Source organism: Ostrinia nubilalis, chromosome 11, assembly GCF_963855985.1.
Source record: "Ostrinia nubilalis chromosome 11, ilOstNubi1.1, whole genome shotgun sequence".
Taxonomy (NCBI): Eukaryota; Metazoa; Arthropoda; class Insecta; order Lepidoptera; family Crambidae; genus Ostrinia; species Ostrinia nubilalis.
The window spans coordinates 16,149,359-16,166,567 of NC_087098.1; the positions used below are offsets into that span (position 1 = coordinate 16,149,359).

Genomic DNA, 17,209 nt, shown 5'->3' on the forward strand with positions numbered 1-17,209 from the left:
GTAATTTCTTCCTAAAACGTTTTACCAGTAATTACACTTATCATTTTTAATGATACCTATGTCAAGAAATAAAGATTTTACATTGGTTTCATTGAATTTGAGCAATTTTATATTTTTTGTTTATTTAGAAAGAGCGAGTCTGCCCACAGAGAGCGAGATAGTGATACTTAGTTTGTGCTTCAAGTAGGTATTCGGAGTGCGGCCTCCATTTTTATCTGTAGCTTCATGGATGTGGTGGACAGTTAGTGGCTTAAAAAGGCTTATATTACTTTTCTCTATGATACCCATGGCCGTAATACTTCAATATAAAAAAATGGACAAACTACTGAATTGACAGTTTTGACAGCAGACGTCAAAAATATGAAGTTGGTTTTGCTGTCGATGTTGTGATTATTTCACATTGTGAAATCGTAGTAAAATACGATAAAAATAGTACCTAGAATTCGAACTGCGGCAATAGATTTTAATTTTGCTATGTGTAAAACTTTCAGGACATAAACTATCGTTGTTTTGTTCTCATAGTAAACTGCGCAAGTTTCAAGTAAGTTTGTTCAGTTTTGTCTTGTACCTAGCTTTGTATTCAAGTGGTCATTATTTTGTAATCAATTCAGTACTGTTTACTAATCAATTTACAGTTCGATCACCTGGCCACACAGTTGTTTGATAATAATAATGTCCAGTCTTGTAAGACAGCTTTATAACCTAAAATTGTGTTTTTTGCAGAAATGTTGAGTATCTCTCAACTTTGTCGCTGCGCTCAGCCACTAAGGGCAATGCAGAGCAAGCTGGTAGTATCTGCGACTAGAAATGGCTTCAACTCCAGCAAAATGATCACCAGACAGCTGTGCACGCCAATGAAAAATGGAAACAGTAACAAAATCGGTTTTAGAGTAAGTGTTTATCTATTTCGTTGTATTACACCTAAAGGTAGCACTGAAACATAATCATATTGACATACTCATAGTAGTGTAATTGGTACTACCATTCTATTCATAAATAAAGAAATAAATGCTAGGGTCATTTCGCCTGTTCGCGTCCATCGCCCAATTCGCGTCCATTTTGCCGATCTCCTTTTAAAAATCCTCGAAAACAAGTCAACTAACACACCAATCAAACGAAAAGTCATTACCGCTAATACGTCAATGTATAAGAGGCACGCACACATATACTAAAGTCCTGTGCGTCCAACCATTCCTGTTTAGAAAAATAGTTTAGTCTCGGCTGTTCAACAAGGAAGCTCACACGCGCTGCATATTAGATAAAAATTAGTGTGCAGCGGCGTGTTTGATGGTAAGTTTTATATTGTTTTATGTGAATTTTAGGATAGATAGCTATTTCTACAGTTTAATGATGAAAAAAGGTATAATGTTTATTATGAATTTGGTAATGTTTTTTATATTTAACGAATAAAATAAGGTGGACGCGAATTACTACATCGATTTTACAAAACTTCCACTTTGCGTCCACAATGGACGCAAACTATACCTATCCTCTATAATAATAAACCAAATTGCGTCCACTGTTTTCGTTAAATACTTGCTTATAAAAAAAAATTAAAACATACTGTTTAATATTAATGTGTATAGGTAAGGTCATTTTAAGAATACAAGTTCGCCCATCTGACCCTAAGTGAGCTACTTTTATTATAATTGATATTTTTGTGCTTGTTTAATTTTTTCCAAAATTTGACCTAAAAACTGCCTAAATTTTTTTTCTCGCGTGTTTTTAACCGCTTCTGTTATTTGATATTAATATCGAATATGTCTTTAGTCAAATAAATTCAATTTCAGATCCAGATAATGATTGGATAGCTAGTTACGAGCCGCGAAAGTTTAACAAAGGTACAAACCACGATAAAAATTTCAACTTGGATTCCATTTTAAAAAAATTAAAGGTGATAGTGGATTGCCAATGATCTTAAAAACATCTCTAGCTTGTCTTCTTTCCAATGATATGTCACGTCATGTAGTAATTAGATATTGAAATTCGTCAAAAATTCAAAGTTTAGGGAAGAAAATGGAACAATAATACAAAAGTAGTTGAATGGCTTCTTAACATTTCTAAATGTGGATTTCCAGTAAAAAGCAAGAATTGTTGGATACTGTTCAAAAAATAATTCGAGACGGAGAGTTTAAAAATAATTTCAAAGATGATCGTCCAGGTCAAAAATTGATTGAAAAATGTTTGGCCAGAAATAAATAATTTTTTACTTAAACCAATGTTGAGAAGAATTATTTTTATTTTTTAAAGTGAGTTATAAATGATGATAATGTTGATTTTTAATAATTAAGTTGATTGTTAAATAAAGAAATGTTCAAATACAATCTTTCTTTATTAATTCTTAAAAATATCACCCCTATATTCCTTTTCTAAGCTGCTGGACGCTAAATGGTCCACGGGTGGACGCAATTTGGATTTTGTGGACGCAAACTGGGTATAACGCCTAATTCTGAAGTTTATCTATTTAAAAAGAAAACGCAAGATGTTTCTAATACAACTGAAAGTTAATCTTAAAATAGAATATACAACGTGTCCCAAAATTCAAGGATAAGCCGACGCCACAGGACGGACATAGTCATGACTACTTTAGGAAAAACAAGGAAAAAAATCTATCTCAATTATTTTTTAACTTACACAATAAATTATGAAATTCGACGAAAACTGACACCCCTTATGATATTTTACATTACCACGACCACAATTTTTCAAATATTCCTGTTTTTCTGTTTATATCGGCAACTTAAGTAGTGCTGCTGTTCACCCCAACTTTTAAAACCCCCAGAATCCTTGCAGTTTTTACACAAAAGTTAATCAAAATATGTTATTTCCTTAAAATTTTCAACGATTTTTACATTCACTCCACTTTGACTCATCGTTTTGTAAAAAAAAAGTATGAACACTACTGCGGCAAGTTTTGTATAAAGTTGACGCAACTATCCAAGATTCCAAAATGGTATAATACTCTAAGAAACCTAGTCGCAAAAAAGATATGCGTACCATTTTTACAAGCACTTCGCTTGTTAGTTAGTATGGGATAAATCTTGCAACTGAATTTAAAACCAGTTCTCCTTAACCAATTGAGCTAAAATTTGGTATACTTGTGTAAGTACGATGACAATGCAATATTATGGTACCATTGAGCTGGATGGAGTCTGGAGGTGGCCATAGGAACTCTTAACGAAACGGCGGAATTGCATCTAGTTTGGGTTCGTTGGACTTGTCTTTTAGAGCACTTTAGTGCTAGATGATGTCCAGGGTCCTGATAATGAAGTCAAGAGGTGGCAGAAGCTGGCCATAGGAACTCCTAAACGAAACGTCGGAAGCTTATCGAGTTTGGGTTCGTTGGATTTGTCTTCCCGAGCACTTGGGCCATGAGATTGAGAAACAACTGAAAAGTTTAAAATAAAGTTGTAAAAAAAAAAAACTTTTTTAAAAACAAGCTTGACTTCGTTTGAAAATTATAACTGACTTCATCATCAGGACCCTGGACATCATCTAGCACTAAAGTGCTCGAAAAGACAAGTCCAACGAACCCAAACTAGATGCAATTCCGCCGTTTCGTTTAGAAGTTCCTATGGCCACCTCCAGTCTCCATTCAGCTCAATGGTACCATAATATTGCATTTTCATCGTACTTACATAAGTATACCAAATTTCAGCTCAATCGGTTGAGGAGAACTGGTTTTAAATTCAGTTGCAAGATTTAACCCATACTAACTAACAAGCGAAGTGCTTGTAAAAATGGTACGCATATCTTTTTTGCGACTAGGTTTCTTAGAGTATTATACCATTTTGGAATCTTGGATAGTTGCGTCAACTTTATAAGAAACTTGCCGCAGTAGTGTTCATACTTTTTTTTTACAAAACGATGAGTCAAAGTGGAGTGAAAGTAAAACTCGTTCAAAATTTTAAAGAAACAACATATTTTGATTAACTTTTGTGTAAAAACTGCAAGGATTCTGGGGTTTTTGAGAGTTGGGGTGGACAGCAGCACTACTTAAGTTGCCGATACAAACAAAAAACAGAAATATTTGAAAAATGGTAGTCGTGGTAATGTAAAATATCATAAGGGGTGTCAATTTTCGAAGAATTTCGTAATTTATTGTGTAACTTGAAAAATAATTGAGATATATTTTTTTCCTTATTTTTCCTAAAGTAGTCATGACTATGACCATCCTGCGGCGCCGGCTTATCCTTGAATTTTGGGACACGTTGTATAATGAATACATTACACAAATTTGTCATAGAAATGAGTGCTGGGGCATTTTTATTATCGCCGTCAAACTTTCCAACTGCACTAAATGGACGCGAACAGGCGAAATGACCCTAGGTTGATTAGAAATTAACACACAAATGTTTAATTTGAGTTTTTCAGTTCAAAACTTAGAACCATCAGACTTCAAGCTAGTATGTTATTGAACATAAATTGATGGTAGTCTTTCAGAATATGGACTAGTTTTAAATTATTAATACATAATAATCAATATCTCAGAAAATGGGTTTGTCTTATCTTTGATTAAACCTTATCTATGGAAATGATTAATTGATTGATTAAATTGGTATTAAATTAGGGTTTTTGCGTACCCCCTTTTTTACCCTTACCTTGTGATACCCAGGTATTAGGTTTTTTTAATACCCAGGTATTTCCGATTTTATCAGAAAAAGACAAAATTGTGCAATCATGTTTTATTTAACAATGCAAAGCTATGCTAAATTCTGAAACTTTCGAGTTGAGAAAGGTTGAGAGAAATAGTTATTTGCGGTCTTTTTGGAACTAGGCTTGAACTTTGTTCAACTTCAGATTGATTTACCAAACCAAGGGAGAGGGAGGGAAAGACCAAGGGACGTAATACTAAAACTTCGTTTTTGTATTGCAGATAAAAGAGTTGTTGAAGTCGAACCAAATCGCTGTCCGCCTGTGTGCCAGCGCTCCCAAGCCACAGATGGCCAAGGTGGTCGGCTACTGGCTGCTGGGCTGCAGCGGAATGGTGTTCACAGCGGTCGTGCTAGGTATGGTCGCTGGATACTTGGTCCTTGTGTATTGCGTCTATTACGTCATCAACATTATGTTGAAAACTACTAATGGGAGTAAATAGTAGGTGGACCTTTTGTATCCAATAAATCTTATCTAGTCTAAGAGATATATAGTATTTGTATTTAATGTTTAGTTTGGGAGTTATTCGTTTTATAATGTACAGAATGGAAGTGGTAACTTTATTTAAAAAGATGCAATTTTAAATAATTTTTAATGAAATTATGTACCTGAAAGGCTATTATAATAAAGATTGAGTTATTTATACAGTTGTTTCATTTGCATTTATAATTTTGAGTAAAGGGTTTAAAAACAAAATTATAAAGTAATTAGGCAATACCCTTGACCCTTCCTCATCATAAAACTAAATAACTGTAGGATTACATAACTTCTTATATTGTTGTACCATTTGCTAATCAATACAGACCTGCATTCTCAAATTAGTAATGTGTATATTGTGAACATACTTGAATAAAGTCTCAAACTCTCAACTGCTAAAGGAAAACCAATAAGCTGCTGTATTTTACGTAGGTTTGATTTTGAAATTGATTTTGATTTGGTGTAGGAGGAGTAACACGACTGACCGAGTCTGGGCTGTCGATGGTGACGTGGAAACTCTTGGGCGAAAAGCTGCCGACAACAGAAGAGGAATGGCAGCGCGAATTCGAGAAGTACCAGCAGTTTCCAGAGTTCAAATAGTAAGTTTGCAATGAGAAACATATTATTTTTTGTTTTTGTATTGATATGATAAACATTGTATGTAAACAAACCCATTATCTGTGTCTTGAAAGTTATTGACAGCTTTTTATTGCTAAAATGATAAGGATGCACTATTGACTTTATGATATCAGAATTAATAAAGAACATTCACAATTAATTACTACATATTCTTTATGTGAGCCAATTTTCAATATGTATACTTATTTTCAAAATAGGTTTTATGCACTACTTTTATAACCCTTCAAACTCCACGAATTGATACACGCACGATCTTAATCTATTGCTTGGGGTTTAATTTTATTTTGTTTTATTCAGAAAACAAACAGCTTACAAATACATAAATGTGCTATAACATTTGTCTTGCTTTGTAAATGATAAAATTCATCCTTTTTAATTGATTTACATTTTGCACCAGCTAATTTCGCCCTTTGTGTCCCAGCAAGAATCAGAACATAACACTCAACGAGTTCAAATGGATCTGGTGGATGGAATACGCACACCGCACGTGGGGCCGCGCTATAGGCGCCTGTATGTTCCTGCCCGCCGCCTTCTTCTGGGCGCGCGGGTACCTAGACAAGGCAATGAAGATCAGGGTGGGGGTGTACTGTGCCCTGGTGGCTGCACAGGTCAGTTTGAACAGAGATTCAAGACTTAATAGTATTCCTTCCTGCTTGAAGCCTTCTTCTGGGCGCGCGGGTACCTGGACAAAGCCATGAAGATCAGGGTGGGCGCGTACTGTGCCCTGGTGGCTGCACAGGTCAGTTCAAACGTCGTTATTTTCTTCCCGCTGCCTTCTTCTAGGCGCGTGGGTATCTAGACAAGGCCATAAAGATAAAGGTGGGAGTGTACTGTGCTCTGGTGGCTGCACAGGTCAGTTCAAACGTCGTTATTTTCTTCCCGCTGCCTTCTTCTAGGCGCGTGGGTATCTAGACAAGCCATAAAGATAAGGGTGGGAATGTACTGTGCCCTGGTGGCTGCACAGGTCAGTTTGAACAGAGATTCAAGACTTAATAGTATTCCTTCCTGCTTGAAGCCTTCTTCTGGGCGCGCGGGTACCTGGACAAAGCCATGAAGATCAGGGTGGGCGCGTACTGTGCCCTGGTTGCTGCACAGGTCAGTTTAAAATGAATTAGCAACTGTTATTTTCAGCCAAAACTGTTATTATAGTCCGGTCGCCGAGCACGTAGAATTTCGTTCAATGACCCCAAGCTACCCATCCTTATCGCTCGCGCGTAATTATATTGCTGTCGCGGCTGTGCGACTGGCACCCGCAGTGAGTGTGCGAGCGCGACAGCAACATAATTACGCGCGAGTGATGTTACGAACTGTTAGGATAAAAGCATACTTTGTCCTGGTGGTGGCACAGGTCATTTCAGTTTCAATAGTTTTTACAGCATTTACTAATGTTGATAACAGTTCCTTTTAAGTAAAATTTTTATTACTTTGCAACTTTAAATAGACTTCGGACGCAGGTTGGCCGTAGTAAGGACAATCTGGTCAGGTGGGGATTCTTGGGTGGCTTGAACATAGAGTGCAGGTGCGGTTTTGTCCCCCAGTCGATGAAGCACCTGATGTCGTGCCCTGAGTGCCCGAGCAACTGCACTCAGGAGGATTTGATGAGTGCTGCTGACAACGCCACTCTTGTGGCGGAGTTTTGGGCTGACGCTGTGTAGGTTTGTTGTCGACACGAAAAGAAGAAGAATTGTCAGACTTGTACTATCGGCAACAGTGTTAACTAACCCATTGCCAGTCATGTCATCTCGTTCTATCGCAAAGAATCACCATTTGATGAGAGCGAGAGCAAAAACGGAAATGGATAGTTAACAGTGTGGCCACACGGCCACACTAATACACAACAATAATAACACACAATAGGTACACACGTACTTATTGTTTTAGAAGTATTTCAACTCGTTATTCTCGTGTTCTCCCCAGGGCCTAATGGGCTGGTACATGGTAAAGTCGGGCCTAGAAGACCGCTTCCAAGGCCCCTCGGACGTGCCGCGGGTGTCTCAGTACCGACTCGCGGCGCATCTGTCGCTGGCCTTCGTGTTATACTCGGGGCTGCTGGCTGGAGCCCTGCGGGTGCTCCGCCCCTTTCCAGCTGGCGGGGTGGTGCAGAAACTCAAGGGGTTAAAGGGCATGACGGCGTTAGCGCATACCGTGAAGGCTATGGCTTTCTTTACCGCCGTTTCTGGTAAGTTGATTATGTACTACTAGCTGTGCCCGCGACTTCGTACGCGTTGAAACCCGTTTTTGCAACATATCTAATTTTTGCTCTGCACCTATTACTCGTAGCGTGATGGTATATAGCCTATAGCCTTCCTCAATAAATGGGCTACCTAACACTGAAAGATTTTTCAAATCGGACCGGTAGTTCCTGAGATTAGCGCGTTCAAGTAAACAAACAAACAAACTCTTCAGCTTTATATAATATTAGTATTAGTATAGATTTCAGGATTTAATTAATTTAAGTAAAAACAGTGAAACTATTTGTTATTAATATAGAAAAAATAAAATGTAATTATGCAGAGCAATGAGCCATGTCATCTTTGCATATTTGATAAAAATACTTATGCGCCTATCAGAAGTCATTTTTGAATCTCTAGGTTACCTTTTACATACTTAAAACCATTGGCTTTCCTTAATTTAATTTATCATGTATTTCACTATTTAATTTTGTTCTCCATCTTCATATCATAATGATTAAAAATAATTTAGTAACATAATATTTGAAGGTATTTCAAACAATATTTTCTGTCTAGGTGCATTCGTGGCCGGCCTAGACGCAGGTCTAGTCTACAACTCATTTCCAAAAATGGGCGACGACTGGTTACCTCCAGACATCATGTCCTTCCAGCCACCCGTGAGAAACTTCACCGAGAATCCTACCACCGTGCAGTTTGACCACCGAGTGTTGGGAACTTGTACCCTTATAGCGGCGACTTGTTGCTGGTTGATGGCTAGGAGGGCGCCGCTGTCGCCTGCTGCGAGGAGAGTGGCTACCGCTGTGGGCGCTATGGCGTGGCTTCAGGTAAGATAAGTACTATAGTCTGGTCTGTGAGCACGTAGAATTTTGTCCAATGACCCCAAGCTACCCATCCTTATCGCTCGCGCGTAATTATGTTACTGTCGCGCTCGCACACTCACTGCGGGCGCCCGTCGCACAGTCGCGACAGCAATATAATTACGCGCGAGCGATAAGGATGGGTAGCTTGGGGTCATTGGACAAAATTCTACGTGCTCACAGACCGGGCTTTAAGTTGGGTCACGTTTGCTGAGTAGTGGCTTCGAGGGCGCCGCTGTTGGAGTTGTAGTATTGCTTCAGGTAAGATAAGTTTGGCCAGCGTATTTCTGGCTAGTGGCGACATCATGGACTATTCGCCACCCGTGAGAACCTTCATTGAGAATCCCACCACCGTGCAGTTTGACCACCGAGTGTTGGGAACTTGTACCCTTATAGCGGCGACTTGTTGCTGGTTGATGGCTAGGAGGGCGCCACTATCGCCCGCTGCGAGGAGAGTGGCTACCGCTGTTGGAGCTATGGCGTGGCTTCAGGTAAGATAAGTACTATAGTCTGGTCTGTGAGCACGTAGAATTTTTGTCCAATAACCCCAAGCTACCCATCCTTCCCTGTCCGGGAAGTACCTGGATGCAAGCGGCGCAGGACCGGTCTTTGTGGAAATCCTTGGGGGAGGCCTTTGTCCAGCAGTGGACGTCTTTCGGCTGAAACGAACGAACGAACCCATCCTTATCGCTCGCGCGTAATTATGTTGCTGTCGCGCTCGCACACTCACTGCGAGTGCGCGTCGCACAGTCGCGACAGCAATATAATTACGCGCGAGCGATAAGGATGGGTAGCTTGGGGTCATTGGACAAAATTCTACGTGCTCACAGACCGGGCTTTAAGTTGGGCCACGTTTGCTGAGTAGTGGCTTCGAGGGCGCCGCCACGGTAATACTATCTATACAGTATTCCAACTCGACCATATTTTTGAAATAAATGTCAACAGCCGCGCGGTACGTCACCGTATGACAACATGCGATAGGGCTGCCTACCTGCAGACCCAATTTTCATTACATCTGATCTGATCCTACTTAGAATTTCTATCTAGTTTTGTGAATGTATTTTGTGATTGTAATTTTATTTTTATTTTGACACACAAAATACTTTGTGAATGAAATAGGATAAAAATGCATGTTGCCTTGTCATTAGTAGATTTAATTAAAAAAAAATATTTGTGTTAAGATTTAGTAACAAATCTTATAAATTTGTGACCGTAAAATGTATGCGCCTGTACTCATCACAAAATGCTTGATTATTATATAGGGTGTTAGATAAATAAGTTTATAAGCGGACACTAGCCCATGTTAACATGTGCATATAAATGGTATGGTGAAGTTAGAAAATTGGTATCATCATTTTAATAATTGCAATTTTCATACAAATCTGATTTTATCAATTTTATTTTGTATAAAAAAAAAATAATGATATCACTGACTCCGCCATACCATTAACATGCATAATATATTATGTTAACATGGGCTAGTGTAGGCTTATAAACCCATTTACCTAACACCCTGTATAAATAGGTACTTGTAATTATTTTTATTAAAAAAGCACTTACTGTTTAAAAAACAACACATCGTCCGTTTATTACTGTGGCACATTCGCGACACCCCCGACTTTTGCATGTCAAGCGCATACCGAGATTTGAATTTCGAAGGAAAGCTCGTGTTTCGTCCGTTTATATGAAGTTACAATACTGTATGATAGTATTACCGTGGCGCCGCTGTTGGAGTTGTAGTATTGCTTCAGGTAAAATAAGTTTGGCCAGCGCATTTCTGGCTTGTGGCGACATCATGGACTATTCGCCACTCGTGAAAACTTCACCGAGAATCCCACTGCTGGTTGATGTCTAAGAGGGCTCCATTGTCGCTTGTTAGTAGCTAAGTTTGCTAGAAAGTTGGCTGTTTGTTAGTCAGTCTTTCGATGTTATAGATGACCTAAACTGAACTGTCCCACCAAACTCATTGACAGGGGGCCGCCACCATCGTTCCACTTTATAGTTTCTAACATGGCAAAAATCGGAACCAGCGATCCGGTGTTGACGGTGGCGCTCCCCTGTCAATGTCACGGATAGGATTCAGTATATTCGGTCTATAGCCACTCACTCGCCTGTGGCCTTTAAAACACGTACTCTATTGCCCGTGCTAATGATATAAAAATGAGAACAGAAGGAAATTAAACGCATTTCTTATATTTTTAACCGACTTCAAAAAGGAGGTTCTCAACGGTTGGTTTTTTCATCGTATATCTTACTATAGTTCATTCAACTTATGATGGTGATTTAGACAGATGAAACATTTCGTTTCATGAATCCAACTTCCTAAGAATAAAAATATTGAGGTGTAAAAATCAATCACTTTTTTGTGATTTTATCCTTCCAAAATACAATTATTAATCTTTCTCAATTAACCTAAACAAGAATTTCAAATACTTATTAGTTTATTATTTATTAAAATTTGTGAAAAAATATTACATGAAATGCATAATGCGTTAATCGGAACATTTGCTCATAGGGATGCACAAGAACAATCGCAACCAATCAATAATCGGTATTGTGGTCACCTCACCATCGAATCACAATTATTCTTTCAGGCAGGTTAAAGGTCAGTCAGTACGTGTGCGTTTGCCTTGTATGGCCGGTTGTGTTTTATGCGATTTCTCTACGAGTTGTTTGTCATTGTTATTTGTTGTTTTTATAGAATAAAATGCATAATATTTAATTATTTGTGTTTTGTTGTGTAATAACTTTTATTCCATATCCAGATAATTAAAATTCGTAGATATAATTTTGATTTTTCGTAGATAAAATTAAAAATCAAACAAATAAAAAGTCGATTAGATTTCTTAAGAAAATATTCTCGATTCTAAAAAATATCGATTAGGTTTAAAAGAAGCGCCTCACTAAATAGAAGTGTCATAATCACTTTCTTACGCTGAATAGACTATAACCAACACAACCCCGACAGGTGTCGCTGGGCATCGCAACGCTTCTGACCTACGTGCCCACACCACTCGCCGCGTCGCACCAGTCGGGCTCGCTGCTGCTGCTAACACTGGCCATCTGGCTCACGCACGAGATCAAGCTGCTCAAATACATCCCAAAGTGATGACCGCGTGTTCCGCACTAAAGCCCGGTCCGTGAGCACGTAGAATTTTGTCCAATGACCCCAAGCTACCCATCCTTATCGCTCGCGCGTAATTATATTGCTGACGCGACTGTGCGACGCGCGCCCGCAGTGAGTGTGCAAGCGCGATAGCAACATAATTACGCGCGAGCGATAAGGATGGGTAGCTTGGGGTCATTGGACAAAATTCTACGAGCTCACGGACCAGACTATAGACGTATTATTAGTCGCATCGCCTCTATTATAAGTGGATGCTAGTTTACCTTGGTAAGCCGTCAGTTTTTTTATTCAGTACTTAGACCCTTTCCAGGGCGCTTATACAGTTATACACGTCCCAAATATAGATTGCCCTACCACTAGACAACATATTATGGGCTGGTGCTGTGAAGTGGCGGAAGAAACTCAGTCACCTTTGTCAGCCTCTTTTTCAATCAGATACAGCAAATAATACTTACATTCAACTTAAAACAAGATGTGTAATAAGTGCGAGCTAGGCAGGTAAAGTCCACGCACTCATTATGGTCGTCTGTAATTTGCATTGTGACCAGGCGAATGATATTTTTTTGACACTGGAGGTCTAAGCATATTTTCAGTTGTACATATCTTATACAAAAAATTTAGTAACGATGACATCAGTTTCATCAAACTGTGAAGATTTTTGTTAGTATAAAATCCAATATTCAATAGTTTGTAAAAAAGGACGTCCTGTCCTTGCTATTTCACTTCAATATTAATTTTTAAACAGTATTTTATCCGCATTTATAATTACTTACTTACTATTACATTGTAAATTCTTTTGAGCTGTTTTTATTACTTTAAGACTAGTCAATAATTTTAAAAAGTTGTTAATTTTTGCGATTTTACCGCAATACTTACTGCAAACCATTTTCCTATGATATTAAGTTTCATTAGTAACATGAATATTTTTTTAAGAAAACGACTGATTTCTTTGCTGCATTAGATAAAAGTTATTTAATTGATTAGAATGAAAATATAACAATGTTGTTAACACAGTGTCTTTTATTGAACTTAAGTTTTCATAATGTGGGTAGTTGCATCTGCGACCGCCATTCGCTCGGAAGGAAGGGGTATTTCGGCATTTTGCAACGCTCAGTTCGGCTCGGGACGCGTTACGAATAGCACGTCTCCGTATACTGCTACGGCTCGGTAAAAAAATGACAGTGTCTTGTCGGATTAAACTAAACGTTTTTTTTCGGTTTAAACTAAAATTTAAATTAAACGTTTCGCGCAAGATTATTTATTTATTTGTGTGTTTTTCAGCAATAGTGAACATCCTTTGGCAAAAACGGATGTGAAAATAGTGTTGTGTGTGTGTGTAGAAAACCTTCGTTGACCTTGGGCAGACGGCCACGCCTTTGGAACCGCTTGATGTACCTACTCGTCGGCTCTCTGCAGTTATTTTGGATTCAGTCAAGGTGAGTGCTTTCCTTATGTAGTTTTAGGAAAAGAAGTGGATGAGCGAGTGATAAATAAAATATTAGAAATACTTTTACAACTTTATTTAAATTACATCAGTATCTGTTAAAACATTGAATTTTCACCAGATTACATGCAATAATGAATAGACCGCTAGGTATGGTAGATAAATCAAATGTAGCACCATACAATAATTCCTTAGAGAAAACACTGCCTTAGTGTAAATAAAAAATATGTATATTTTAAATAAAACTATTAAAATTTTACTTCATAAAATATCATAGATATGTTCAGGTTTTGTTCAGTGTAAAATTTTGAGATCGGTTCAAATGATAGTAAACATGAAAGATGCCTCGAAACCTCTGAACTAATAGAACGAATTATTATAAAAATAAGATAACTACCGATAATACTTTCAGTCGAATTCAAAACAACTAAACTATAATATTGCAGTTTATAGAAGGCGGGGGCATCTATTCTCTATGGTAACATTAAATGGGACGAACGAAACCAGTTCTGAAATATATTTAACTACTCTTTTGTAGTATACTCCAATTTCCTGCTAGTAAGTAACAACTAATTCCTGAATTGATGTTGGAAGTAAGGAAGTGGGGATCTCAATGGAAAACCAAACGTGGCCAATTCAGAAAAAGCAATTTTGACTGAAATGTCTCACCATTATCAAAATAAACGTTATTTTCGCAACAAATATCCAAGGAGATAACCTTCAGTCAAAATTATTTCCGAACTGAGCATTTACGACAATAAATATCAAAATAACCTAATAAACTTATAAGAAATTTCTTAAGAGAAAACATTTCAATTTATACCCTAAAATCAGACACATACAGTTCAAAACGAAGACGATTTGCACGTGAGTAGAGTTGTAAACACAGGCAGAGAAAATACAAATGAGTAGGTCATCTTCATAGAAACGCACCGAGCGCGGTTTGTATGTGAGCGCGCCAACACGTATGCGGCGCGCACGCACACACTGACAAAAATTAGCGGGGTGTTGCGCCGAATTTTGTCAGAGCGTGCGTATTGCGCCGCGCTCACATACAAACCGCGCTCGGTGCGTTTCTATGAAAATGACCTACTCATTTGTATTTACTCTGACACAGGTAAATGCGCCTATCTTTACACAACATAAAACGAGCAATTCCGCGGCAGACATATTAGCAGAAACGTATACCACGACAACGTTAAGTAGGAAAAATTGCTAAACCATTAGGTTTGATTTTGTAAAATTTATGTCATCTTTATTCCACAATAACAATAGACCAGGCACATTTTGATTCTCATATTTAAGATTCCAGGGGCTAGTTTGAACAATAGTCCTTATCAATAGATGAGTCGGTAAGTGTTAACTGTCTAATATATGCCTCAGAATTGCCCTTACTTCTACTATTATCGTTAGGCCACTAAAGGTATTTAGCAAACAATATAAAACGTGTACCGTGGATAGTGAAAAAGGCTTATTCGACTTATGAGCTAGTGATAAAAAGTACAATTTACAATCAATCAGTATTCAAAGAGTTTAGATTCAAATGTTTTGGTACAAAAAGGAAAACAAATACTTATTATGGCCAGTATAATAGAAAATACACAAATCCGGCATGGTCCCAATAAGTAGCTGGGTTTATTTAAATAAATATATTGCGCAACGATAACATCAATGTTATAAGGCTAAGAATTTGAATCTGAACTCTATGAATACAATTACATACTCAAAAAAACCCATGCCATGGAACATGAAACATCTCATCTATTTGAATAAACGATGTATGATAGTAGCAGAATAATTGTACAGTATTTTAGTTTTTTACCCCAATATTAAATAGAATAAAGTAATAACCCTCCTTCTGACGCGGTCGGGTAAAAATCACTACTTAACAGAACCAGATATTGCTTTCACTGTGATTTATCCCTCAGTCCATGACATGGGCAGACTCGTCTTATTTACAATACGGTAGCCTCTGCTATAATCTCATAACATCTGAACAGTATGGCAATGACAGGTAATGAATGGTGAGCCTAAATAGTATTCCATCGAGCAAAGTCTGACACCATTCAGCCCACACGATAGCAGAAGACTGATAATTTTTAATGCTGGATCAAATTTGACAACATCGACATAATTATGAATATTTAATCAATAGAATTACAAAGTAAGCTGTTTTTATCTTGGTGAATGACTTGCAAGTGCAAGCTATTCATGCAGATCAAAAGATTGCCTTATTAGAATTGTTGTTAGGTTCGCGAACAATACTACTCGGCTCATGTTTTGACTCAGAACCGGTCTGTAAGCGGATAACAAGTCGCGTTGCCAAATATTGTCCAACTCGCAACTATATGTGCACTGACATTGATGCTCTCTGTGTCGACCGCATTATGCAACAAACTATCATTCCAAATATTACTATACAGTTTTATTTATACATCAATGTAGAAACAACTTCAGTTTAACATTTCAATTAAATCTTATATTACGCATTTTTTATCTACAAGAGAAAAATATTATAATAATTATATTGGCCCGTAATATTTAATGTATTTTTGAAAATTTCCTGATGGCATTAGGCTGAGAACAAAATTCAGATTTATGCAGTAAGTAAAATGTTGAAAAATGTGTTTTATACTTTATAAACAAACAATATGTTCACAGCCTAAATAATAGGTGGACCTATTTTGTTATCAGTGTTATTGTCTATTTTAAAAAAAATTGAATATAATTTAATGGTCATTTATACAAATAAATGATATTCTTCGCTACAACCCAATAAATCTCTTAACCTAACTACTTAATTTAAATATTTTGCAGTCATTCAGATATTATTTTATTTCCAAAACTACAACATGCCTGATTTATATTCTAAAAAGCTGTATTTCAGTGTGGCATGACGACTGTCATGTGACTGTTAAAACGGATAAGCCTATAATGCCCTATTATAGGCGTATCCGTTTTAACAGTCGTACTGTTAAAATCACAACATTTCCAAATTTAGACTTATTCAACATTAACATTTACGGTTCGAGGAGGAATGGAATCAAACTTGGATTTGTCAAGGAATGGCGGGTGAATCTTCAAAGTTTTATCAGTGCTCGTAATTTGACATTAAAACTTAATTTCTTCGATTCGTATTCATTGAAATAACATTTCGTTAACACTCGTTAAAAAGCAGTTGTTGGTTAAATTTTAATGTCAAAATTACCGACACCAATCGACAGAATATGAACTGAACTTACGATAAACTTTAAATATAAGAATTAATTTCCTAAACAGCTTAACAACGTTATAATTTTGCGCATATCAACTCGTGTGCGATCTAACTCTAGTTTTAGTATAAGCTACAGGATGAACAAATTCGTATTCAAATATGTCACTGCAGGGACGACCCTGGGACTGACATGAATTTCGCTCGAGTTAATATGATTATGTAATGTACATGAATGTTTTCATTGTGATGGTTTTATGCAACTGCGAGCTATTAAGCTCATCATGACCTAAAGCATTAAGTTATATCAAATGACTTTAAAAATGTTAGAAAAGCGAAAAAAATATCAGTCCGCGCCACAGTCGTTGCATTGCTACGCGTGCGACTTTATTTTAAGCTATGAAATAAGGGTAGTCCGAGTACCTATAGTTACACAGTCGTGCAGTTAATGATATAAATATTCTGACATGCTATTTAAATTTTGATTTTGGTTATTAAAATATTATTAATAAAAAATAATAAATAAAACTTTACTACTAAAAACCGCACGCGTCGCTACACCCGTGTGCAAAATTAAAATCTAGGATTGATTAAAATATTCAAAATAAA

At 37.3% G+C, this 17,209-nt stretch overlaps 1 protein-coding gene across 1 annotated transcript; it reads left to right on the forward strand.

Annotated features, from left to right (window-relative positions):
• Window positions 1–348: 348 nt before the first annotated feature.
• LOC135076335 (cytochrome c oxidase assembly protein COX15 homolog) lies at window positions 349–12,954 on the forward strand. Its single transcript, XM_063970820.1, has 8 exons — window positions 349–541; window positions 724–890; window positions 4,877–5,009; window positions 5,597–5,729; window positions 6,191–6,377; window positions 7,687–7,948; window positions 8,517–8,785; window positions 11,787–12,954. The coding sequence occupies exons 2-8, from the start codon at window positions 726–728 to the stop codon at window positions 11,925–11,927; spliced, it is 1,290 nt and encodes a 429-aa protein (XP_063826890.1). The 5' UTR covers window positions 349–541; window positions 724–725; the 3' UTR covers window positions 11,928–12,954.
• Window positions 12,955–17,209: the final 4,255 nt, after the last annotated feature.